We start from the raw sequence: 27,636 nt of genomic DNA on the forward strand, positions 1-27,636 counted from the left end.
GCACTTTAGGGCGAAGGCACATTTAAGTCACAGTTTCAGGTTCTGTGCTTTGGAAAAACTACATACCAGACCTCATTTAGATATGAAGAAACTACTTCTCCAAAGGGAAGCTTTCTGGACTTTTAAATTTCAAACCCTGTTCTCTCAGGGCCTTAATGACAAGCTTGATTTCACTTGTTATCTGTAGCATGTATTTAAGGTTCATCAGGATCAAGAGCATTTGCTCGCAACAGAATCTCCTGCAGCAGAGCCTGTGATTACTTAATGAAATGTAAGTCATGTGAACATTACTTTGACTATCTGTATTAGTTATGTATTGATTTAATGTTAATACTACAATAGGGGTGCTATAGCATATCTATTTTATGTATGTTGTTACTTTCATACATGTAATTGTAGTATCAGAGACTTGTTTCCTGTTGAAATATTAAGAAGAATTCATTACCTGAAGAAAGTGTTTTCATCACCAACACCAAAACAAGGAACTACACCTGGGATACCTTGTAACCTGGTCACTGTGTACAAACTTGGATGCCATAAATAGTCTTTCAAAAAGATCTACAAGTGACTCTTTAAATAATCAGACAGATTGGACAATTATGTTTATCTAAATGAATATGGACATTTATCCATGACTAAGAGAAGTTGTTCCTCTTTGTTGTGTTTAGAAGTATACATCTGTCACATAACATCATATTTGAAGTTTCAACAACATTATAACACAGCCAAACCAAATATATATATCTTCATGCCTTGTTCTTTGGGACTGTTCCTGGGGTTATTTGGGGCGCTGATTCAGAAAATTGCATTAGATAGACCACATCAGCACTAGTTTCTTAGATATTGTTAACATGATTTTCTATGAACAAGCAAATGAAGACTGGTATATGCCATGTTTTCTTTATGTCAAAAATGAAAAGTGTTAAAGGGAAACCGGTGATATTTTTGGAATCAGCAGGTCAAATATACCCAGAAACTCACAAATTTCACAAGTATATGATTTGTATATGATTCTATTTGCTTACTGTATTATATAGGAATGCTTTGGTATGCAGCTTTCCCTTTATTCTATGTTTCTCGAGGTTGTGGGAGGGGCTGCAGACCACATGATCAGATTTGGGACTGCTCTGATCTCTGACTTCATTTTAGAGAACACAGAGTCATTATTAGACTTTGGACTGTTAAGAGCAAATTCATGTTGCTGTTGATTTTAAGAAAGATGCCCTATTATCTGCACAGAGAAACCACTTCAAATCTATCTTTAACTGGATTGACAAATTATTTACCTGTATGATGAATACATGAAGGTTTTCAGTAAACCAGATATGTTACTTTTAACGAAGTCTACTTTATTTTTGTCTCTTGAGAGAATGATATAAAAACATGATATTTTAAGGGAGAATAGATGTTTTGGGGCACTGAAAAAAGAACACTTCTGATACTCTGCTGGTTTTGAGCGTTGGCATTATCTCTGCTCCTAACAGATCAGAGACAACTAGGTTATCAGTCTAACACCTGAAAACCAAATTGCCTTGCATAAGTACATGTGGTTAAATACCACCGAAGAGAAGATTTTACTCAAATAAGTTTGCAAAAGGTTTTGATTTTCAAATTATTGTGAATGCCATTTTTTCCCAAAAGGTTATGTAGATTCTGGTTTTCCAAAAGGTTATGGTTTCTAAAAGGTCATGCCTTTCCAAAAGAAACAGGGCTAACATTTGAGGCACCAAAATGTATGCTGGCCAGTGTAATCAGTTCTGGTTCCACGTTTTGCCCATACCATTTTTGTCTGTCTGCAAAGTAGTCCCCAATTTCATTGTGTGCTTGTTCAAGAAGGTGATCATCGCCATGTCCTGAGCCTGCCTGCAGTAGCTGCACCACACGAAATCCATTTCCAAGTTTGAGTCGCAAGTCAACTGCGAGATCTCTACAAATATCACAAACACAAAGCTTTAGCAGACACAAAAGAAATTGACTTCTAAAATTCTTGATAGCCAGTAGGGTTGATTTGTTGAAGGACTGAGCTCTGGAGAATACTGAATGCTTGCAGGGAAGGGCAGCCTAACATAAAATAGTTAAGTGACTTGGAGAAGGAACTGCAAGGGATGGAGATGCCGAATCCCTCCATTCACCATGAACAAAAAAGGTACAGATGCAAACATAACTCTCGATTCTGCCTATGTAATTCATCATTTGCCAGCCTATGTTCGGAAATATTTTGAACATTCTTACATGCAAATTATCAATATATTCAGTAGATATTTGCTTTCCACTTTTGTATTGTGAACACTTTTGTATTGTGAGTTTGATTAGTGTACTATTCAAGTTCTGAAATGTGTCCAGAGGAGGGTGACTAAAATGATCAAGGGTCTGGAGAACAAGCCCTAAGAGGAGCGGCTTAAAGAGCTGGGCATGTTTAGCCTGCAGAAGAGAAGGCTGAGAGGAGATAAGATGAGGGCCATGGATAAGTATGTGAGGGGAAGTCATAGGGAGGAGGAAGCAAGCTTGTTTTCAGCTGCCCTAGAGACTAGGAAATGGAACAATAGCTTTGTACTATAGGGAAGGTGATTCCACCGGAACATGGGGAAGAATTTCTTGACTGTGAGAGCAGTCCAGCAGTGGAACTCTTTGCCCTGAAATGTGGTGGAGGCTGCTTCTTTAGAGGCTTTTAAACAGAGGCTGGATGGCCATCTGTCAGGGGTGCTTTGAATGTTATTTTTCTACTTCTTAGCAAGGGTTGTACTGGATGGCCCATAAGGTCTCTTCCAACTCTAGGATTCTATATTTCTAAATCAATCAATTCAAGAGACAAACTTATTTCTACTATTAGACTGTTTCAGCATGTTGCATTATTTTACTAGTCATTCAAACAAATGTTTAGCAATTACCTTCTGTCCATATCCAGATACATTCTTTCAGCCTCTTCAAATTTCCCAAAGTAAACAGCCACTTCTGCTTGCCTCAGTGATTCACTTTGTAGATTTTGAAGGCGCTTCACAAACTTAATGCCTTGATAATTTTTGTAGCGCACAAACGCTTGCTCAGCAGTATGGAGATCAAGTCTCTGGAGAGCTGTTTCAGCCAAAAGACGCCTGAGAAAAAGCACAACTGTTGTCTAGAACAGTGTTTCTTACACTGTGGGTCAGCTCACTGTAGGGGTCATGAAACATTTGGCAAAAGTAAAAAGTTTCTGAATGCTACCTAGTGGCTACTTTAGACATTACACAAATCTATTAGCAACAAGGGGCAGTGTTTACAGGGGACTCTTCCACTGTACTCCATAAAAAGGAAGATCAGTCTGTTTAGCTAAATCCCAAATGGATGCCCCCCCCCCCCCACGAGGGTCTGCCTCCAGGGGCAAACCAAAAATGAGCAACTTGGAAGTCCCTCAACAGACTCAGAAGTGGAGTGGGCAGATCAAAAGACAATCTGGCAAAATGGTACTGCCTAAAAAATCCTCCACCTTATGCAATTGCGGAGCAGAACAACTCAGCATCTATATGCTTGCCCACAATGCCCTGTCCCACAGGGGAAGAATTATTTAAAGCTACAGACAATGCAGTCACTGTTGACTGATTTTGGTCTAAAATTACTTAGCCATTTGTGCTCCCTCTATTTTATCAGTTTTATACTTATTTATGCAATGCTTTTGAGATGAAATAAATAAATAAGCCTGTTTAGCAAGGCTTGCTAATGCTAATGTTTTATTTTTATACCTATTTTATATAATAATGAACAGATATTCAGCCAGATCTTCATAGTTGAGATAGCTAACTAACATTTCTTGGAACTACAATTGAAACAATACATAGCCTAGTCTGTTTTCCTACCTGCTGTCTATTGATTGAAATAGTTTTGCTGCAAAACTTTGTGTTATTAACCTCCAAATTAAATCGGTAAACTAATATGAATAAATGCCCATATAATTCACATAAATGGAAATTAGAAACAGTGACATTTTACCAGAGTCTTGGATGGGAGTTTTCTTCAATGAACTGGGTGGACTCTGCAATTCCAGCTTCCTTAAGAATTGCTTGGGCATCCCGTAATGATCTAATTTCAAAATTAAGCATATCATCCTTACTTGGATGTTCTGGATTCTACAAAATATTCCAAAGGAAAAAAAAAGCTACTGTTAATTTCTGTTGTTGTTGTTGTTGTTGTTGTTAAATGCATTGTTTTTAAAACTGCAAAGAGAAAATGTTCAGGGTCATTATTTACCTTAAAAATTTCATCCAATAACACTGATTTGATTTCTAAATCTTCAAAGTTGCAAATGTATCCAGAGGTTTGAATGGGTTCCTTAAAATAAACATAACGTGTGTGAGCAAATCAAATCAAACTATTAGCATTGAAGATATTCTCCTAAAAACCTAATTTGAATCTGAATGTGGAATATAGGAAGATTGTTTCAAAAATCAATATTATTTAATTGTAGGCTGACTTCCCTAGTTCTTCTAGTTGAGGCTAGGATCCGAAGAGCATCTCTATGTGCCATGTATGTGGCAGTTATGCTATGCTGAATGCTCTTGTATTGGAAAAGCAAGGAATAAAAAGGGGTTGGGGGAGGTAGTGGGATGGAACAACACATGTCCTTTTAGATCATTGTCAAAGGACCTTTCTGTATGTTATTCAAATATAGCAAGGTATAAAAGCAAGATGAGCTTCAACCAAAACATTTAGAAAAAAAAGTATATACTGTAATTCTAAGTACTAAACAAATAGTGATCTTTCTCCTTTCTCAATTTTTTTAAATTGAATTTACTAAGGTACTAATCCATGTAATCCACTCTTATGCTGCATGTTCACATTTTCACTCAGTGTAATTACTTACTAACCACTGATCATTGGTGATGGAATATTTCAATAATGTTACTTATATTAAATCAGAGCTCCTGTTATGGCTAGTTTACACTGCCATATAATGCAGCTTGAACTGCATGAAATAGTCAATGTAGACCCATCCTCAGAAGTAACTTGCACTGATTTCAACAGCATTTAGGCTACACATCTATAAATGCTTAGTAGAAAGTAAATCCTATTGAAAACATTGATAGGGTTGAACTTTCATGTCCATGTCAGAGTAAACATACTGCAGACACGGACTACATTATCAATGGTTCTCTTGCCTCCTATACTGAACTTGGATGTCTGCCTATCCTTCTGCAGCCCTCATTCTTCAAATAAAGAAGGCATGCATAACTATAATTCCATGCTTCTTTAATTGAGGAATGAGAGGAAAACTGCTGATTACGGTAAACTTCACTATGTTATCATATTTTCTACATCTACAACAGAAATGTCCAAGGGGATGGAGCACTACATAATTTTATTTGTCTGAAACATTAATTTTGAACTTCAATTTTCAAAATATTGTAACCCTCCCAAAATAGCTTTTCCAATCTTTGCTGGAAAAAAATGACCACAGTGGTCATAGAGTTGAAAACTGTAATTAACCAAAATGTGCCATGGGCCATTTTTCAGATTGCCCAAAAGCTCAAGGGCTGAATTCTTAGAATAGGGCAATGTTATGAGTTATATTTAAACAACAAAAGCAACATAAAATTAGCTACTGTTTATACATACACATGAACCAGAAATGTACTTAAACTGACTTTAATACATTGACTATTACATATGATATTGATTATACTGTTGATTATACTTATTATAATTAAAGGGATGATAAAGATTATGTTTAATGTCTCTAGATTTAGGTCTTTGTAACTAAATTCCTGGATTTTTGTTTCTCTCTCATTCTTTGATGCCTTAGAAAAAGGACTGTTATAGTATTAATCTTTATGAGCTCTTCTGAGAACCACATTCTGACAAATAATGATATGTGTGTGTGTTCCTAATTGGATATACATATGCTTTGCCACTTGTCTTCTTTCTCTCACTGTTCCCTAAATATACAAAGAACAAAGAACATTTTCTACTCCAATTAAAGTATATATATTTTTATATTTACTGCTTATTGCTCTACCTCAGGATCCAGGTTTCTGAACACATACATTCTTGTTTTCTCCATCATGGCAAATAAATCGGGATTATCTTTGGCCCATTTCATATCCCAAACATCTCTGCGTTCCAGTTTCAGTAGTTCACCTACTCCTTGATTTCCTGAACCATCTGCTACTCGTGTATCCAAGTCAAAGAAAACCAGCACTCCTAACATGTCTATGATAGCAAGACGACTAAAAAACAGAGCAAAAGGTAGGACAAACAAACATAAAAACAGAAGAGTGGCTCTTTACCAACACTGAGTCAAACATTAAAAATAAAATAACTTGCTTTGAAGTTTTTTCTTGGAATGTCAGCAACAAAATTTGACAGCACTAAATTTGCTTTGCAAAGCCAATGTAAAATAGAACAACAGTACAGGCAGTCCTGGAATTACAAACATCCGATTAACAAACAACTCATAGTTACAAACGGGGGTGAGAGAACAGGACGTGAGAAATCTACCCCTCAGAAGGGAAATTCATTCCTGGAAGAGTTATCATGGGGAAAATGTGTCTCCACTGAAGTTTTATTGCCAAGCCTTGTTTCCACAACAAGCCACATTGTTGAAAATCCAGTTATTCAATCTTCTGAATGGGGCACAGGCAGCAAAACAAACACCACAGAACCTATCTTGCTTGAGACTGCCTGTACTCATTCCATCTTCCATTGTCTTCGAACTCATCTATAATCTCTCTTCTGATTACTGTCCTGCTTCCCATTTTCCTTAGCTTATGAAAAACCTTGTCCTCAGAACAGTATATATACTACACACAATTAAATCAGTCTGGCTATATTTATTAATACTTAGCCAATAGATAGTACCCCAGAGAGCCATTGTGAGGAGAGACAAGTAACAAATACATTTATTGTTGCTTTTGATGTTACTTAGCATAGTGGTTTGAGTGCTGAACTAGGCCTCTGGGAAACCAAGGCTAAAATCCCCACCTGATTATGGAAACCCACTGCGGGATTTTAGGTTGGTCACACACTCTCAGCATCAGAGCAAGGTAATGGCAACTTCCCTCTTGAATAATCTTGCCAAGAAACCTTTGTGATAGGTTCACTTTAGGGTTGCCATAAACTTGAAATTACATGAGGGCAAACAACAACAAGTAATCTAGTTTATAAGAACTGTCCATGGAGACTCAGTTACCATACCCATGAAGTAATTTTATCCTGCCTTACCTGGATGTACAATTAAGGGACAACTGATAAGGTCGACAATTTAGAAGATATTTTCGAATTAAGCCAACATTAGGAAGCCTGTAACTCTGGATGGTGCCAGATTCTCGTCCCTAGAAAACAAGCAACTTTTTCAGTTTGGCAGTAGAAGTATTCTTTGCTACATAATAGAAATCGTTTAAGAGAGATTTTCTTTACAAGTTAGGCTAATAAATATTACTCATGGCAGAAGAATCAGTGGATGCAAGGAAAAGGCATCACAATTGAATTATTCAGTTTCAAAACTGTCTTATTTGAATGTTATGATTTAATAAACAAGATAACATGTATCAATGGTTATGTTCAGCTGATTGTCTTTCAACTGGATCAAATAATGAATGTATGAATAAGGCTTTTGCCTATAGAGGCATTCCCTTCTCTCCCCCTTTATGATATCCTTTTCAAGTCATTCGTATTTTTGTCCTAACCAACTATAGTTTCCAGAATGAAAAGCTACAATGATAAACCACAGTTGAAGATGCGTTAAGGTTCTTGCTTATTTGGAATCTATTTATTGGTTTGGATGAAGTGGTAAACTGCTGTTAAACAAGATACTTCTGATTTGGGTGCTGTACACTGCAAAGGGAGGAGAGAAGCAACTGTGACTGTTGACAAAAGGCTTGGCTACATTTCAGCTTCTTATTCTGAAATGCAGCAATCTGACTGCTACTGATTTTCTCTATTGGGCTTCCACTATCACTTCAATATGAATGCGAATGATTCACACCTTTGCATTTCTGAACTGCATCTTTTTCATAGGAGAAAGAGAAACGTAAGGCTGGCAATTTGTGTGGCTAAAGCACTTGGCTAAATGGTATGTCACTTCTTCTAGCAATGATTCCATGATTGATATTTATTGTCATGCTGCAAGATATAGGCTTTAACAGATAGAGTTAACTCAGTTACCATACCCAATTATTTTATTTCAATGTTTATGAAACTACCACCTGTTTTTGCTCTATATCACAATTTCACTGGCATCTTTTCTCTCATCTTCTCCAGAATGCAATCTAACTCCTTTCCTTCTTTATATGTAATATATAAGGTCATGTAGCATTGCCTTTTCTGTCTTCATATATGGAACTGATCCAGATATGGTACTAAAATATTATTAGGCTACAATATTTGGCTGATCTGACTTTCTGTTCTCAATCCAAAACAGTCCTGACCCCAATCCATGGCAAACTGCACATGGTACATTGCATTATGGAGCACTCCATTGCAAATACACATATTGCTCACAGAAACGTTTAAGGAATTACTGCTGAAGCAATGAAGCAATAATACTGGCGGCATGATGGGGAAGAACTTTGGAACACTTATACAGTAGACTCTCAGGACTCAAGCAACCAGAACTCTCAGCAACTTTATTCACTATCTGTAACAAAGGAGGGCCCCACTATGAGAAGAACTAAACCATCTGCTTCTACACTGAAGGAAGGCTGTGGGAGGCTGAAAGAATGCAGCGGTACAGGAAATTTTTTATATAACGAACAATTGAATAATTCAGAAAAATGTGTGATCAGAAGATGGGACTAGGGATAAAGGATTGTAAAGGAGAATGTCAAGAGCCAAGCCAGGGTGGTGTTGGTCATGAGGATAAAAGTCTGGAAGAGTTAGAAATGGCTGTTTACCCTTGAACATATCTGCAAGGAAGAAACAATACATCTTTGTTTTGATTCATTTCACAGTTGTTTTTATATATGTTGTTTTCAAATTGTTAATTAGATTGTTATATGTTTATTATGTTTGAAATGTGTTTTTAGTGATAAACTCTGTTGTTGGGCTTGGTCCCGCTTGCAAACTGCTACTAGTCCCTTCGGGGAGATGGTGGATGGTGGCAGGATATAAAAATAAAGCATTATTATTATTATTATTATTATTATTATTATTATTATTATTATTCTGTGGGTATCTACAAGCCTGTCAGGTGTTATTTGTTGAAGAAATCAGAGAAGTATCAATGCTAGCTTTACCTAGTGCTTATATAAAGTGGCGTTTCTAATTTTGCCAGAGCGGCTGAAGAAGAAGTAGCCGTTTGTTTCCTTTACAAGACTCTTCTTTAAAGAGTGAGTAAATAAGATGCAAGCCAAGACTTTTCAAGTTCTCCTTCTCAGGGAAAAGGACCAATCTGTGAGACTGCTATTTAGCTAAAATTGTTTTCTGCATTCGCAAAGTTGTTTATATAATTGAGTAAAATTATGTTACATTAACTGAATTGTGTCTTTGTCTTAATTTGCTTTTGATTTCTGTATATCAATATTAACATTAATTCAATACAGAGATTATAGTATAGCATGGTATTGGTATATAGTATTAGTCAGGCTTATTTTTAATAACAATGCTCAAGCAACCAAAAACTGTAGTTATCTGGCATCTACAAATCCCACTGGAATCAGTTAACTGAGAATCTGCTGTATATGTCATTGGCAGAGTAATATCACCTTCCCATACATCCAGTTTTATTCAAGTGACTTGCTTGAAAGTCACTCTGCTTGAAAAGTAAAATAAAAATATTGCAAAAATATTTCATTTTGGTACTTACAATAATAAGTGTCTTATCAGATGCTGTTATTGCACAAATTGGGTCCCTTGTTCCCTGAAACCATGTAAATGACATTAGTTTAATCACCAAAATCAGCCATTCCCCAAAAATAACTGCAGAGAAAAACCACCAGGAAAATATATCTTCAGGAGTAATCTTTAAAATATAATTACCGTCAAATAAAAAAGATATAATTTCAGAGCTTACTTGTAGGACTTTAGCATAATCAAGGGCTCCATCACCTGCTCCAGAAGGGTTATCATCTACATGATAAATCCTGAAAGAAAACAAATAAATATTGCACCCAAAGAGGACTGGATTTTGAAGAAAGAGGTGAAGAACTACTTGCTGTTTTGAAAAGAGATACAGTAATATGACTGGAAGAAATTATAAGGGAAAAGCATTTTTGATCTGCAAGTATTATTCCTTAACTCAGTATCCTTTCTGCAAAAAGGTATGTCTTGTAATGTGAAACAACTTCATTCATGGGAGAAAATTATTCTGCCATTTTCTAACCATAAAGATCTTTAACCTTGACGTAGTTGATCAGTTCCTCTTTGCAGCCCCCCAATAACCTGAAACCTGACTTAGAAGTTTTGGAAAAAAAAATAAAGCTAGTTTTCAGGCTGCAGATAGGCCTGAAAGTGTGTGTGCGTGTGTGTTTGTGTGTTGGGAGGAGGGAGGGGAGAAGCATGTGGACCCTTGCATCACTATGCAAGTTGAGTACTATGATAATGTTAATTTTAGATGCAGGAACAATTATGGTAGAAGAGAAACATTCAGGAGTTGTTGATGACAACAGGGATCTGTGCCAGGAAAGCAGGACTATAAACATGAATTACTCACATTTCTAGGAAAGTGACTAATTAAAACTTGTGTGGTAATTCACTGAGAGAGGAGAGAAGTAATCAGCAATCTAAAGAGGCCAAGGGAAAACCAATACAAGCAAAGGGACACATTAAAAAGTAGTCGGGATCCAGTTCCAAGTGTTCAGAAAACATAGTGTCTGAGCTGGCATAGAATACCCATTACACAGAATTAGCGGTAAACATTGCTTCTAGCAACTGTTGAGTGTTTGCTATCTGCTAAGGCAACACCAAATGAGCTGAAGATGTTCTTGTACTGCTGCTATCCCAGAGGTAGGAACGATAACTTGCCTATATGAGAATGTTATGGGGTAAGCATTACAGGGGAATAGAATTATAAAACCAGGGACAAACCTCTCTTTGCCTTCTTTTCTAGTCCGTGCCACCTGGTTAATTTCCATCGCTGTGAGCTTCTTGTCGACACGATATTGCCAAATATAAAATGCTTCTTTTGAAGCTGCAATCACTTGGGTTTTAGTCATTGTAACAAACAATGGAACTGTTATAAAATCCAAAAAAGAAACACAATTGAAATAGATCGTTGAATGCTTTGATATAACCTTATTTTGCACAGTGCAAAATATTATTGGATCTCTATATGAGAGATTGTGTGCACAGAGACACGTACACCTTGTGTAGCAGTTTATGGCGCCCAAATGTAGCATTTGTGTAGTTTGTTTGCTTTTGTATGGAATGGACTCAATTCAAGTGGGCCATGTCATCTTTTTGGATCAGATTCTGAATGGTATGTGGACACAGAGGGAATGTAATACCACAACAGAAGCAAAGTGGATATGTATTCACATGCTTTTGTATGGGACTAAACTGGAGATGGACATGTGAATGTGAGCAGTTCCCAAATGATGGCATGTGCCTGCAACTTCCTGAACTTTTGCACACTGAGCATGGAGGTCTTTATATCACTCTATAACTTTTACTAAATAAACAGTTAAGAACCCTGAAATGAAAACATCAAGAGCGAATTGTGTTTTCACTATCTAACAAATACAATTGCTTGAAGCAGCTTGTTAAATTTAAATACTATGCCACAGTCTCAGCACTCCCATTTTACAGAAGAATATAAAAATAATGGTCTATCTTAAAGACTACTGCAGTGGCAGCACATGGGATACTGCAAAATATAATTAATTGATTTTTACCTCTCTTATATTTTAAGTAAAATAACTTTGCCTAAAAAATGTACTGAACATAATTGACTAGTTACTGACATACACTATGTCATCTTGGCAATGAGTTTCAAAAGAAATGGATTTAGCAGTCAATATAAATCCAGTAACAGGCCAATTTACCATCTTAAAAAATGTTTGGTGGCGTTTATATCAACATTTTGTCACCTCTGTAATGTAATTCTTGCACTATCAGCCAATACAGTGAAAAATAATTTGAAAGCACAAAGCATACTGGTAAGCACATGTTCTTCAAGAATTACTGCAATAGGAGAATTTGAAGGTAATTCTTCAAAAGCAAACATCTCGTCACCAAAAAGTTCCAGCAAACGCCAAGGAAAGATGCAGCAAGCCATTATAAGCATACAGGATTATAATATATAGCATAGGGATAACCCGTATATATATATTACGATATTTATAGCCCGCCTTTCTCAGCCATACGGCGACTCAGGGCGGGTTACAGATTGGCACAATTAGATGTCAGGCGTTCATAAAAGTGCCATTAAAAACCATCAACATTATAATATAAAACATAAATACAAACGGTTAAAGCATATAATCATCAGTGTCATCTTGTTAAAAACGCACACACACACATATATATATGATATATGATACAGGGATATACTATATTCTTACCAATGTCAATGTATTTTGGATCCAACGGTGTACCAATAGAATTGCAAAGAACAAGGACATACTGTAGAAAAATTAAAACACATATAATTATCAAAAAGAAAATCCGAAATTCTGTATTTCAGTTAAAAAACTCAACATATATTTATTAGATAAGAATATATATGATAGATTCAGAATTTGGACCAGAAATTATATAGTAGCTCTTATCTTTAGAATATAATATCCTTAGACTACGGTATCCCTATTATTTTAATAATAAGTAATGTGTTTTTCGTCAGTAACAATGTTGCTTATGCTTGGTTGCTTGTAATTTGTCCTGCAAACAACTTTAGGCTATTCAGGTGTGCATGCTATGAAATGGGGTTCTAAATAAAAAAGTTTCTGGAGATCTCTGGAACTTCTGTATGTGCATATGTGTGGGCACATGCATGTATTGGGAAGGAGGGGGAACTGGCAAGCCTCTCACAATCCATGTGGGAGGAGACATTTTGTTATAATTCCTTCAGGAAACCTGACACGTACTCTCTTTAGAGCAGCAGAGAAAAGATCCACTTACATTAACAACTAAATCAAATCTCTGTACCAAACACATGACAATAAAACCAAACATACATAAAAGGTAATGCAAACCACACCATATAAAGATCAAGCCACCAGTTATGAAAATATTAAAAGAAATTATTTACCATTGCACCAAAAGTTTCTGTCTCATGCTCCTCCTTTTGCAAGCATTGCACAAGAGATATGAAGAAATAATGAATTCATTCCAAAGGAAACCGAAACCAATTTAATTAAGCATACACAATTATCAAGAAGAAATCAAAGATAACTAGGGACTATCTAATCAGAGAGTGCCCCATATCCTTCACAACTGACCTGGTTCAATTTCTGGCTGATTTGCCTTCTTCAAAAATGACACTTTTTGATGGGCCCTTTTTATTTTCCTTATGAAGGGAATTCAAGTTCTTGTTTAACCCACCCAGTTACACTTTTTTAGTTTTTGGTTTGCTGCTTGACTGACGTGCTGGTTACATATTATTGTAGCTGGGGGAGAGGAGCTTGAAAGTTGCACAGGGATGGGTAAGTGAAATGTATTTTGAATTGCAGAATTCTGGATATGAGGTGACCAGTTTGTATTAATATATTTATCACACTTTCCCCATAATCCCCCTGTGCTCACAACTGTCCTTCCTTCACATGACAGTTGATTTCTGCCACAATCTGGCAGGTATGATTTTGTCAAGCTTAGTTTTAATTTCATGTTTTACATCACTTTGATTTTTTGATATTTCAAAATATTAATAAAGCATCCTAGTTGAAGGTTCAACAATAGCTTCATACCAATTCATGCTAGAAGAACAGTGTGAAGGCCCTGATTTTTTTCAATAAAATGGAATCTGTTTTAAGTTGCCTTTCATCATGACTACAATGGTAAACCAGCAAATCCATTTTTTACTTCAACGTGCTCTAGATAAAGATAGCCAGTTATACCTGCATTTGATTTTCATCTGCTTTAGTTGCCAAAATGCAGAAATCCCCACAGGTTGTTATGGAAATCAGACTCTTGACAAATTTCAAATACTTTTCATTGTTTTTTATATCCCAGAAGACCACACAGTATTCTGGACGATCAGGTCGGGTATATGCATAGACCACTGTATTGGTGCAGTAACCCCACTGTCAATAAAATAAATAAATACATAAACAAACAAATCTTAATAGTATATAGCATAACAGAAAACATACTACACAAACTGAGTCATAGAATCATTAGAATAATAGAGTTGGAAGAGACCACATGCACCATCCAGTCCAACCCCCTGCCATGCAGGAAAATCACAATCAAAGTACCCTGACAGACGGCCACCCTGCCTCTGATTAAATTCCTCCAAGGAAGAAGCTTCCACCACACTCAGAGGCAAAGAATTCCACTGTTAACAGCTCATACATACATTCAGGAAGTTCTTATGTTCAAGTGGAATCTCCTTTCCTGTAATTTGAACCCATTGTTCCTAGACCTGGTTTCCAGGGCAGCAGAAAATAAGCCTGTTCCCTCTTCCTTACGGCATCATTTCATATATTTATGCATGGTGATCATGTCTCATTCTCTTCTGCAGGCTAAACATACCCAGTTCTTTAAGATGCTCTTCATAGGGCATGGTCTCTAGACCTTTGATCATTTTAGTCAGCCTCCTCTGGATATCTTCCAGCTTGTCCATATCTCTTTTAAACTGTGGTGTCCAGAATTGAACACAGTATTCCAGGTCAGGTCTAACCAAAGTGGAATAGAGAGGCACCATGAACTCCCTTGATCTAGAACAGTGGTTCTCAACCTGTGGGTCCCCAGGTGTTTTGGCCTACAACTCCCAGAAATCCCAGCCAGTTTATCACATGTTAGGATTTCTGGGAGCAGAAGGCCCAAACATCTGGGGATCCACAGGGTGAGAACCACTGATCTCGACACTCCTTTTGATGAAATCCAAAATCCCATTGGCTTTTTAGGTGCTGCATAACACTGTTGGATAATGTCCAACTTGCTGCAAACTAAAACTCCAAGATCTTTTTTACATGGACTGTTGTCAAGCCAGGCATCACCCTTCCTGTATCTTTGCATTCCATTTATTCTGCTTACATGTAGTATCTTACATTTGTCCTTGTTGAAATTTATTTTCTTAGTTTTGTCCCAGTTCTCTCATCTGTTAAGGTCATTTTGAATTCTCATCCTGTCCTCTGGAGTATTAGCTATCCCTCCTAATTTGGTGTCATCTGCAAACTTGATGAGCAGTAAGCATGCTCCCTAAAGGCCCCCTGGTAGCGCAGCGGTTTAAACCACTGAGCTGCTGAACTTTCTGACTGAAAGATTGGCTGTTTGAATCTGGGGAGCGAGGTGAGCTCCCACTGTGAGGCCCTCTAAACCTTCATCTAAGTAATTAATGAAGATGTTGAAAGGCATCGGGCTGCGGCACTCCACTAGTCTAGCTTTGCATGGACTGGCCTTCCTGGCGTGTCAGATTTCCCTTTTACAATGGTTTCATAATCAACCTATAACAGATCTCCAAAGGTTTCCTGGGATAATTCAACAGGGAAAACAGGATGAGGCTTCACATTGCTTGGGCAATAGTACAAAAATATAAGGGTTGTCAAAAAGGAATTTCAGAAACACTGTGCCATCTACCAAAGTAATCTCCCCATTTAAAAATAAAACATTGAAGGAGCACGAGCTATGCCAATGAAAAACTTGCTAAGGGATCTCAGGAAAGCACCTGATCCATACATCTCTAGGAAAAGATGGATCAACTTCACCTTAGAAAATCTCTTCTAACACCAACTCATGAGCTATAGTGTTTTATTATGGATCATCGTAGCATCAAACAAGCACTTACCAACTTGTTGGTAGGAAAACGGGCATCCTCCAAGGACCATATAAACCAGAATATCAAGGCAGAAAATCTCAGAATATCTGCTTTGAACTGGGTTATCTGAGTCCACACTGCCATATATTCCAGTTCAAAGCAGAACATGTAGGATTTTATTAACTTGTGTAGAGGGGGCCCAAGTTGGATCAGATAAGGCTGTATGTTTGTAGGTTCCCCCTTCCTGCTACCTAAATAGTTTTCTCCATTCCCTACACACCTCCTCATGCCCAACATGTCTTAATATGATCAGTCATCCCTTATTTATGGTGTTATAAACCTATATTCCCTAGGCATATAGCAAAAATAATTGTTTACTTATTGAAATACTGTGTCCCCCCCCCCACCCCCACATGTAATAATTTACACATTAACAGTGAAATTAAAAACAAACAGGATAAAGGATTTCTTTTTAAACAATTCTGTTTTTACATTAGTACATATGCTATTATTGAAAGTTGTACAATCATTGATCCAGATCCATGTAAATCTAAGTGGCCCCCATCACACTCCTACAACCTTCACATATGAAAGCCATTTCTAGATATAGACATGCATTGAGCAGGAATTATTCTTCTGACTTTTCATTTAAAACTCAAGATATGATACCCTTTTAGTATCAGCACTTCTGACACATATTTTCATAGAACTGGAAATTACACTTTAGACATGCACTAATAGTAACTACTCACCTTATAGTCTGGTCTAATATTTGCAAAATAAATGCATTGGTCAACAACTAGTCCTATTTTCAGACCTCCTCCTTCCCAAGAGAGAGCTGCCATTTGTTTGCCTGGAACCTTTAGTGTACGCAAATGCTGCAATGACATCACACGGTAATTGATTACATAATATTACTACTTCCAGCTCAGGAATAACTGAATATCATATATTGAATATAATATCTGGATGTGATCTGAACAAAGAAAATGAACTCAAAGGTTTACATCCTTCTGACAGTATAAATAAAAGGATTTAGGAAAAGCCTTTATCATTCTATTTTGCATTCCACTATTAACAAAATTATATTTTAGGGCATTTTCCCCCACTTGCGGGTAGTCAATTATTTATAGTTACTATATAAGTGGTCCTTGTAATTTGAAATTAATGTAGCACTTCAGATAAGACAAAGATATATTATATATTATTATATTATATTTTGTTTGGACACTGTTACATTTTTTTCCTGCCATGCTTGAAACCAGAACTAACACAAAGGAGACACTACAACTTGAATCACAAACTATCTGCTTATAGAAGTAACTGCTTGAGAAACACTGACATTGCTTTCAGTGGAAAATCTTTATTTAGCTCAACCATTGCATAGGAGAACAAAAAAAAATTACCTCACCAAATGGAGAGTAGAACTGCACAACATTTACATCTTTCTCTTGTGTGTTTATCTTTTGAAGCCCTGCAACAGCCAGTACATTTCCACAGTGGTTCCACTGGACACTCACAACATTCAATGCAGCGTCAATCAAGACAGGATCTAGTAGTTGTTAAATATATACGTACATTAAGTGACATGGAAAACACACATGTATGCTTAATTGAAAAATGGCTCCACATACCAGCCTTCAACAAGGACTTCAAGCAACTGAATTTATGAACTTATAATATTTCTTTAGAGGCATTGGAAGGTTGTGCTTACTTTGATCATTCTCATGTCTCATTATTTGGCATCTTCCATTGTCAAAACAAATAGCAAGGCAAGGACAGTCTTGTTCAACATAGCCCTCTGTTCCAGGATACCACTGTATTCCAGCAATGCTGAATGCTCCAGTTACATTCACCAAACAGTTCATTTTCATTTTCATCTGTAATAGTAATTTAATATATGCAAGTAAATTGAACATAACAAATCCATCACACAAGTGACTCAAAAAGGTGCTTCCTGATCTTGTTTATGTTGAATTTGAATGTAAAACTAATTCTATTAAATATTTATAATAATAATAATAATAATCATCATCATCATCTTTTTGTAATTTATTACTTATCTCTCCTTTTGGCTCGATGCAGGGCACAACATAGTTAAATACATATATAAATTCAAATATTAGAACATATTTAAAATGCAACTATAAAAGAATATATTAAAATATGCACATATTAAAATATCTGAGAAAAAAAGTTAAAACACAGTATTTACTTCCAAGTAATGTAATAAATTTAAATGCAGGAAGGCAGCACCTGCTTAAATTTTCTGATAAAAACTAAGATTGATTTTTATAAATCAAGTACAAAATAATTTTCTGCTTACTAAGGATTTGAGCATGAAATGTGTTGTTGTTGGCTTTCATGACCAGAATCACTGGGTTGCTGTGAGTTTTCCAGGCTGTATGGCCATGTTCCAGAATCATTCCCTTCTAATGTTTTGCCTACATCTATGTGGGTGAAACGTCAGGAGACAATGCTTCCGGAACATGGCCACACAGCCCGGAAAACTCACAGCAACCTTGAGTATGAAATGTTTCTGGAGCAAAAGTACAACATGACAGAATAGAAAGTATGCCTACAGACATTGGCTGCAATCCACAAATCACTTATGGCGCAGTATGGGCACAAGATACAATTTAACATATTAAAACTTCTATCAGTTAAATTGTTTTCACCATTTACAGTAATCAGCTGCTTCTGTATTTGCGCAGAAGACATGACTTGATATGTCTTCACTTCACTTCCAATGATGACTGCTGAACAGTTTTGTCATTACAGAATGAAACATGTCAACAACTTTAGCGGGCAGCAGCATCGATCATGCAGATATACTACAAACATGTGGGCAGTAAAGTTACATGAGGTTATGCAGCACAGCACCCTACATTGCTCCTTAAACTCACCATAAAGGTCCCATGCTTGTCATAAATGTGTATTTCTCCATTTGCCATTCCAAATAGTAACGTTCTGCCATCTGGAGACCATGCAACATGATGGAGCTGGACTTTCAAATCTTTTCCCCAGATCCGATTCCCTTTCAACAGAAAATATGTTTACCAGAGCCCACATTTAAGGAGAAAAAAAAGCTTTACATCACTTGGAATTATATAGGAAGGCTCCTGAAATAGTAGATAAAATTCAAAATGGTGGTTTCTACAGGTTCTTCTATATATGGAGCAAAAGAAAAAAAATACTTCAAATCACTGTAAGTATGAAGACTGGCTATGTAATTCTTTCAACAATCTACATGCTCATTTATTAACAAAGGAATTACAGGTCTATCATTATTTAGCATCATACAAGCCATTAAAACTACTCTAATTATTTTTATAATGTCACTTATATTAGTCCAATTATGAAGGACATTGACATTATGCATGTCCTAATATCAAGTTTTATTCACTTTCTATTTTTAAATGTCATTTATTACTTTTAAAAAGATGATTTTTTTAAATCACACTTCGAAAATGTAAAATATCAGCAGATCAAAACCTCAGTTTTCCTGTGGTTGGATAATTCTCACTGATTTAATGTTTGCAAAGGGAACCCTTTATCTTAGCAAAAACAACAGAACAGGAGCCTAAGTCAGATATTAAGTAATTTGCAATGTTTGTGAATCATCATTTAATGTGAACAAAAATCCATGACAAGTGTTTGGTTAAAGCAAGAACATACAGGGCTAATTTTGTGCACTCAAAACCTGTCCTTGGTCCATCCACCTCTGCCTGTTGAGCAGAAAGGAAATCTTCACATATACAACATATACATCTCAAATGGCTTAGAATTCACTATGCAATTTGAAACCTACATAATTAGAAACTGTCTACACTGCAGTTTCAAAAAGCATTACATGGTCAGTGTAGACACATATAAAGCAGTTCAATAAACTGCATTTTAGGAGTCCACCATCTACCGTACCCTGACCATATAACACAGTGTCAAACTTTATTATAGGAGGAGAAATTCACTCCTGGAAAAGTTTCATGGGGAAAGGGCGTCTCCACTGAAGCTTTATCACCAATTCCCTTTTCCACAACACATCATTTTTTTCAAAATCCAATTCTCACAGGGGCAGAAAGTGAGGTGAAATCTTCTGACCAGGGACACAGACAGTGAAGCAAATACCATGGGGGGTGTGGGGGGTGTGTTAACCCTTTCCTATGCTATCCAAACCATGTGCTCTCTCTCTCCTTTTATCTATCTATCTCTATCTATCTATCTATCTATCTATCTATCTATCTATCTATCTATCTATATGGGGGGAGTTAAACTTTAAAAATGTACTTGTTCCAACTTACATACAAATTTAGCTTAAAAGCAAACCTACAGAAACTATCTTGTTTGTACTTTGGGGACTGCTTGTATGTGCTAAGAATATAAGCCGACCTTACCATCTACAGAACCAACGATAACAGCACCATCTTCATATATAATACAGATCTTCTGTCCATCAGCATTCCATCTCATACTTCGGACAACAGATTTGTTTCTATTGTTGATCATCTCCTCATACCAAGCACCTGAAATTCAGTATTCATTTGAATTAAGAGTTCTGTTGGGTACTCTTTCCTGCAAAATGCTAGCAGGTTGAGCTGGTAGAGGAAAGGGGAACAGATGAAAACTGTTTTTCCTTTTCTACATTTTGTGTTTTTGAGTCATTTCCTTTGTAAAAAGAGTGCTTCAATATGCAAAAGGACAAATGTGGCTCCAATCCACCCCTGGCCCAAGGACAAAAAGTCAGGAACTATGGCCCATTCTAGACTGCCATATAATTCATATTATGAAATCAGATAATTCACATTATTTTGTTTGAACTGGATTATATGAGTCTACATTGCCATATAATCCAGTTTAAATAAAATAATCTGGTTTTTATATGGCAGTGAGAAGGGGCCTATGACAAATTATTTAATAGTTCACTCAGCCTATAATATTATGTGAATGATGCTCAAGATTATATAACTCTATTGGTGTTTTTTAAATATTTGGATGTATTCATCTTTAATATTTTATGTTTTATCTACTTGATTCATACAGATTTAAAAATAGCTGGAAAAGTGCATAGAACTAGCTTGGACTTGGCAGGTATGATCACAAAGAATGTTCACAAGCATTCTAATTGTTTGGGGTCACCTATTTGAACCAATATTCAGAAAAGGCATTTAAAGCATACATAATCCTACTTTTTAAAAGTTGCAATTTAAATCTAAAGAAACAATAAAATATCAAAGATATGCAAGATAATACTCTTCAGCAAATATCTTACCTTTATACATCATCCAGACAATAATAAGACCATGCTCATCACTGCTAGTTAGTTTCTGATACTGCTCATTCCATGTTACTACTTGCACAGCACCTAGAAAATGCAGAATCTTACAGTGCTGGATCACATCAACAAATTAATTGTGTCTACTTAAAAGGTTATTAAAAATTCAAATCCATTAAAATCAAACAACACACATGTAACAACTCTATTGTAGCATTTATAAACTCATATATAAACACCAATAGCCAAAAATCATCTAAATAAATAATGGTCAGTTTCTATTTATGGGAAACGCGTCTTTAGTTCACTTGAGGTTTCTATGTAAGGAACTGTAAGCGCAGAAGGGATCTCCATTTCTGCTGATTCACCACATTCCCATTTGGTTTGAGAAGCTGATTTTAGAAAGTGCAAGGTAAAATGACAAATCTTCTTCTTCCTTTCTATTGGAGGAAACTTCCAATGGAACTGAACAACTGGATTCAACCCCAAATGTGTCAAGTATCAGTAATACATATCTTCCCAACATTATCACTCAAGTTGCTTTTTTGAGCACACTATATTGCCAAAATAGCCACGACTAGCATGAAAATTATTTTTGAATGATCCCACCTACTGTTTGTATGTGCCTAATTATATTAATTTAGCTATATCCCATAACATATATATAGTCTTTGATTTATATATATGACAGTAGAATGACAGATTTTAGCAGGCTGGGAGGGCTTTGAGTATGGTACCAGAGGCAAACTGTGTGCTTATCATTAAAGGGTTATCTGAAGTGCATTTACAGCCATACCACCAGAAGGATGGCCACTAAGGGCCCTTCCAGACAGGCCCTATATCCCAGGATCTGATCCCAGGTTTTCTGTTTATTCCAGATTATCTGGCAGTGGGGATTTATATAATCCAGTTTAATGCAGAAAACCTGGGATCGGATCCTGGGGCCTGTTTCGAAGGGCCCTTTGCAATAAGTTCGCCATAATAATTATACGTGATGAAATACTTGTGATCTGCCTTGGTGCGGAATTGCCTACATAAATGAAATAATAGATATTTCAAGAATTCAAGATACTGTATCTAGAGTTATCAAAATCATACTTTTGTTTAACATTTAACTGTGAGGATTTGAATAGGTTAATATATTTTGAACTCCCTTTAATTTGAGGACAACAGAATCACAGATGTATAAATCTAGGTTTTCTCTGAGAACCTGGATTCTGAATTTTTATAAATACTTTAATACTTTTGTTATTAATTAGCATTGACAACCTTTTTTTAAAAAGTATTTATTTAATGAACTGTTAAACGGATTCACAATGACTTAGATTAAAAGAGGAAATAACATATTTTACTCAAAAGATTAAGCATATTAATCACATTTATCGCATCATATACCATGCACCACTACCCTCTGAAGTACAAGCATGTTATTTCGATATAGAGAAAAGAATAGTGTGTGTGATGTCAGACTGCCAGTGAAAAACTCAGCTGGAAGCAGCAAATATGAAATAACAGTAAACTCTAATAATTGTTTCCTGAACAATTATCTACTAGAGGAAAACAGATCTTTCAATAATGTATATATTTGAATTGTGTTGTAATCATAAAATGTGAAGTTTTCCAGTGAAATAATTTAGTTCAGTCAATGACATAGAACTGCACTTTCATCCCATGCCCTGTTCCTTTGTTAAATTTGCACTATCCCATTCCTTTGTCTTGTTTACAGTTTGGGCATGTCTTACGATAATTGTCACCAATTAACGTAAGTTTAAAATTGTTGTTTTTATATGCTATAGTTTTTATTTTATTGCATTGTACTGTATGTTTATTTTATGCTTTGTCTTAGGTACTTTGTGCCATATGTAAGCCACCCCAGCCCCTTCAGGGAGATGAAGGCAGGTTACAAGAATAAAGTTGTTGTTGTTGTTGTTGTTATTCATGAACGTATTACTCCAAAAACATTTTAATCTTGTGAAAAATTATACACTTATAGAAATGCTTACCAGTATGTCCTTCAAGTGACTGATTCATTGATAGATTGCTAGGTGCAGCAAGTCCCTTTAATTTAGCTTCATCTTTTAAAAAATGAAATTTAAAAATGATTTGAAAACAGAGGTTGGAAAAGCAAATCCCTTCCCTGATGGCACCCCACCCTCAGTCAATATACCCAACATTCCTATCTCCATGAACGGGGCTACAAGAAAAACAGGAAGGTGGGAAAATCTTCTAAGATATCACGCCAACTCGATATGCAACAGGTGTTTTATATCCTTTCTAAGGTGAATGCACATCTGTGTGAACACCAGCCGTCAAAATATAATACTGAAGAGTGATGATTGTCACCCCTCAACTGATGGAGAATCTGCATATTCTGATGCACAATTCTGCAGAGAATGTACACTTGGTAAAGATAATATGATATCTGCCATTGCAATTCGCTTGCAAGGATACAACTACCATGTGTTCTATATGAACAGGGATGTGACAAATTGATCAGCTGTGCCATTATCAAGCTGTAAGAAGAGTATTTTTCAAATTCCTTCTATATTTCCACATTGACTGGGTTTAAATGTACAGGAGAATGGACTTTCTTCTTCCTAACGCCTGGCTCTCACTTCTGCAGTCCCTAAAATCCCCAGCAGTCCCCCAAAACCATCCATCCTTCCCATTTAAAAATGGTATTTCAGGCATATTTTCCCTGAGAATCATGTGGAGAGCTCCCAAACATACAAAGATATTTCCAATCCCATGAAGTCCCTTGCAGGGCCAGAATATTAAGGAGTGCTGATAATAATGTTGGGCATTTTCAAAGATTTATGGATGTACCCCCATTAGCAGTATAATCTACCTGTTTTTGTCTCTAATTTTAAAACTTTCAGCAGACCATCTTCACCACCACAGGCAATATAACCCTGATCCTTGCTCCAAGAAATAGATCTCAGTCTGACATTGCCAGGAATGGTAATCTGAAAGAAACACAGTTTTGTTAAGAAAGAACACCAAAATTGAATTGGATATTGCTCATCATGGGCTATGGATTGTTCTAGCATTCTAGGTACAGTATATAAACAATCACACAGTAAGTTTCTTTAATATATTTTACATAGTAATAAAAAAGTCAATTCTATGTCTCAAAGAACCAATTGCCTTTTAAACCACATCACTAAAAATAATGATGTTCTGGATAAAAGGTAGTGGAGGCGTAAAGAAGAAAATGTCATACAGTACATATTGACTCATTGTCAACTCTGACCAGTAGTACTGATACATTATTGTTACAACCAGCTGCAGCCCCTGAGGCAATCCTGTCCAATTTCTGGCTCTACCAAATTTTAATTAAGGTGTACTGCAAAACTCAATGCACCTTTTTGAATTACTGTATTTAAAACTGAAATAAGACAGACATGTAGTGCCATATATAATTAAAATCCAGCAAAGAGTGTTTCTACAGAAGAAACATTTCTGATAAGGCCTTTCTATATTGGTAATGGAGAAGACAATGTGAAAACTATTCCACCTTTTTGTTCTTAATGATATTTCTTCAGAGTAGAAATAGATGAAACACGGAGAAGACAATGGAAAGACAAAGAACAACGAACAGGCTTAAATCCCTGTCAAACTCGGCACATGGTGGATGCAGGATAAGAGCATGATATAAATGTTGTATCAGGCTAAAATGGGTTTTATTCTCTTGCTTTGCCGTGAATTAGTGCCTTAGGCTGGATCTACACTGCCATATAAAATCCAGATTATAATTACATGGCAGTGTAGACTGAGGCTGGATCTGACCCCTGGTTATCTATTTTGAATGGGATTATATGAGGACCCTTCCAGGCAGGTCCTATATCCCAGGATCTGATCCCAGGTTTTCTGCATAAACTGGATTATATGAGCCCGCACTGCCAGATAATCTGAAATAAACGGAAAACCTGGGATATAAGGCCTGTTTGGATTAGACAAGCATCCACCCTTACAACATTTCAGAGGGACTTGAAGACATGGCTATTTAAATAGGCTTTTGGCAAAGATTAGTCAATCTCTGTGATATGGATATACCTTGATTGGGGTAGATTTCTTTTAGCTCATAGAAACTATTCTGTTTTTGATCTAATGTTCTATAATTTTTATTGTTAATTTTGTTTACTTGGTTGTGTAGTATCTTGTTGTCTTTATACTGATTGGATGTGTTATTAATTGTTTATTCCATTTTATGTATTGTATTGTATTTTACTGTATTATTTATGTTGTGAGCCATCCCAAGTCCCTTGAGGTGATGGGGCGAGATATAAATAAAGTTTATTATTATTATTATTATTATTATTATTATTAGAAATAGTACAAGATGAGTCCACAGCAGATAAGACCATTCTGCTGGCTATTGTATTGGATCACACGTCGGATACTTCCCAAGTGTCTAGGACTGTGTGATGTATCGGCAAATGATGCGTGGAGATCCCAGTAAGGTGGCCTTCTGCAGCTGGCAGATGGTAATCTTGTCAGCACCGATTGTGTTTAAGTGCAGGCAAAGGTTTGTATGCACTGCACCCAGGGTGCCGATCACCACTGGGACCACCTTGACTGGCTTGTGCCAGAGTCTTTGCAGTTCGATGTTTAAATCGTCATATCGTGTCAGCTTTTCCAGTTGTTTCTCTTCAATCCTGCTGTCACCTGGGATTGCAACATTGACAATCCATACTTTGTTTTTTAACACGATTGTGAAGTCAGGAGTTTATTATTATTATTATTGACACAAAAGCACAGTATATCACAGCAAACGAGATCTATATGCTGGATTTTGTATCTCAAAATCACAAGTTGAACACTTCCCAAGCGTCTAGGACTGTGTGATGTATTTTCAAATGATGCGCGCAGATCCAAGTAAGGAGGCCTTTTGCAGTTGACAGACCATGATTTTGTCGATGTTTATTGGTTCCAAATGCCGGCTGAGATCGTTTGGCACGGCACCCAGTGTGCTGGTGACCACTGGGACCACCTGTACTGGTTTATGCCAGAGCCTTTGCAGTTCGATTTTTAGGTCCTGATAATAATAATAATAATAATAATAATAATAAATAATAATAATAATAATTAGGTCATATTACCCCAATACCCCAGGATCTGATTCCAGGTTGTCTATTTATCCCAGGTTATGTGGCAGGGTAGACTCGGGGCCCTTCCAAATAATAATAATATTATAATTATTATTATTATTTGGAAGGGCCCCGAGTCTACACTGCCACATAACCTGGGATAAATAGACAACCTGGAATCAGATCCTGGGGTATTGGGGTAATATGACCTTAGGCTTCTTCTACACTGCCATATAATGCAAAGCAGATTATCCAGATTATCTGCTTTGAATTGGATTATCTGAGTCTACATGCCTTTATAATCCAGTTCAAAGCAGATAATCTGGATTTTATATGGCAGTTCAAAGCAGATGATCTGGATTGTATATGGCAGTGTAGAAAGGGCCTGAGAGGAACAGGTGAGTGGCATAAGTTTGGGAGGCTTCTGTCGACTTTGTCCCATGATGAAGAAAGCACCAAGACTACGAAATAGGCCTGGGCAATGCATTGTTCTAAAGTACTAACAAAACTAAAGTTCTGGTGGTGAAAATTTCAGAACTCTAACAAAACTTTCAAAATTTAATTATTATTTCATTATTGGCGATTTTTATGACAGAACCAATTAGGAACTTATTAGGAATTTATAATGAAATTTTGAGAGTTTTGTTCGTTTTGAAATTTTCACCACCAGAACTTTAGTTTTGCAAGTTCTTTAGAACCATGCATTGCCCAGGCCTACTACGAAAGTGTATGCTATCATCTTCTTTCTCTCTGGGTGCATCCTCACTGTGGAATTAAAGTAGTTTGACGCCACTTTAACTGCCACAGCTCAGGGTTATGGGATCTTAAGCCTCCTCTGCCAAAGAGGGCTGGAGCCTCAGCAAACTACAATTCTGTATGGCAGTGTGGGCTCAGCTAACCCAGTTCAAAGCAGATCTTGTGGGATTTCCTGCCGTGATATTCTGGGTTATAGGGCTGTGTGGGAGGGCCCTGGGTCAGACCCCAAAAGGCAGCCCCGTCCCCGCTCGGGGGTCCCCAGCCCTCCCGCCTCCTCTCTCCCTCTTGTCCGCTCACCTTTTTGCTCAAATACACGAACATCTTGCCCGGCGTTGGGCTTCGTGGGCTTCTTCTTCTTCAGCAGGCCGCGGCCACCGTCCCCATGGCAACGGGGGCCTCGTGGCGGCTGCCTTGGCAACAGCCCTCGCTCCGGAAGGCGAGGAAGAGCTCCGAAGGTTTTGCTTCCGGGTTAGGGAAACTTTGCATTGCTGCTGTTTTCATCCCCAGGATTCTCTCCCAAGTCTCCCCATTTCCTTCCCTTTAAAAGTTTTTCTTTTGAAGATTTCGTTCTGGATTTCTTATTATGTTGTTGAAATATAGTTGAAGATTTCCAAATACCTTTCAAGTTATATAGAAAGAAGAAAGGGGAGCAAAAAAGAGAAAAGAAGGAAGGCCAGGAGGAAAGAAAGAAGAGAAAA

General features: G+C 36.7%; 1 protein-coding gene across 2 annotated transcripts in view; it reads right to left on the reverse strand.

Moving 5' to 3' along the window:
* The window catches only part of WDR35 (WD repeat domain 35), a 41,603-nt gene extending 14,226 nt beyond the window's left edge, over window positions 1-27,377 (reverse strand). Inside the window, exons 1-21 of one of the 2 annotated variants that reach the window (XM_060787288.2) lie at window positions 27,236-27,377; window positions 23,941-24,058; window positions 23,096-23,167; window positions 21,090-21,182; window positions 20,215-20,343; window positions 18,727-18,857; window positions 17,535-17,700; window positions 17,227-17,372; window positions 16,573-16,698; window positions 13,959-14,144; window positions 13,154-13,186; window positions 12,468-12,528; window positions 10,993-11,137; window positions 9,980-10,049; window positions 9,773-9,826; window positions 7,192-7,301; window positions 5,987-6,197; window positions 4,222-4,302; window positions 3,964-4,100; window positions 2,889-3,092; window positions 1,781-1,927 (exon numbers count right to left, since the gene is read on the reverse strand). In XM_060787288.2, coding sequence (XP_060643271.2) covers window positions 1,781-1,927; window positions 2,889-3,092; window positions 3,964-4,100; window positions 4,222-4,302; window positions 5,987-6,197; window positions 7,192-7,301; window positions 9,773-9,826; window positions 9,980-10,049; window positions 10,993-11,137; window positions 12,468-12,528; window positions 13,154-13,186; window positions 13,959-14,144; window positions 16,573-16,698; window positions 17,227-17,372; window positions 17,535-17,700; window positions 18,727-18,857; window positions 20,215-20,343; window positions 21,090-21,182; window positions 23,096-23,167; window positions 23,941-24,058; window positions 27,236-27,259 — 2,444 coding nt within the window. In that variant the 5' untranslated portion in view covers window positions 27,260-27,377. The remainder of the gene's footprint in view (window positions 1-1,780; window positions 1,928-2,888; window positions 3,093-3,963; window positions 4,101-4,221; window positions 4,303-5,986; window positions 6,198-7,191; window positions 7,302-9,772; window positions 9,827-9,979; window positions 10,050-10,992; window positions 11,138-12,467; window positions 12,529-13,153; window positions 13,187-13,958; window positions 14,145-16,572; window positions 16,699-17,226; window positions 17,373-17,534; window positions 17,701-18,726; window positions 18,858-20,214; window positions 20,344-21,089; window positions 21,183-23,095; window positions 23,168-23,940; window positions 24,059-27,235) is intronic. The other variant, XM_060787296.2, reaches the window with a different exon arrangement.
* Window positions 27,378-27,636: the final 259 nt, after the last annotated feature.

This window comes from Anolis sagrei, chromosome 1 (assembly GCF_037176765.1).
Source record: "Anolis sagrei isolate rAnoSag1 chromosome 1, rAnoSag1.mat, whole genome shotgun sequence".
Lineage (NCBI taxonomy): Eukaryota > Metazoa > Chordata > Lepidosauria > Squamata > Dactyloidae > Anolis > Anolis sagrei.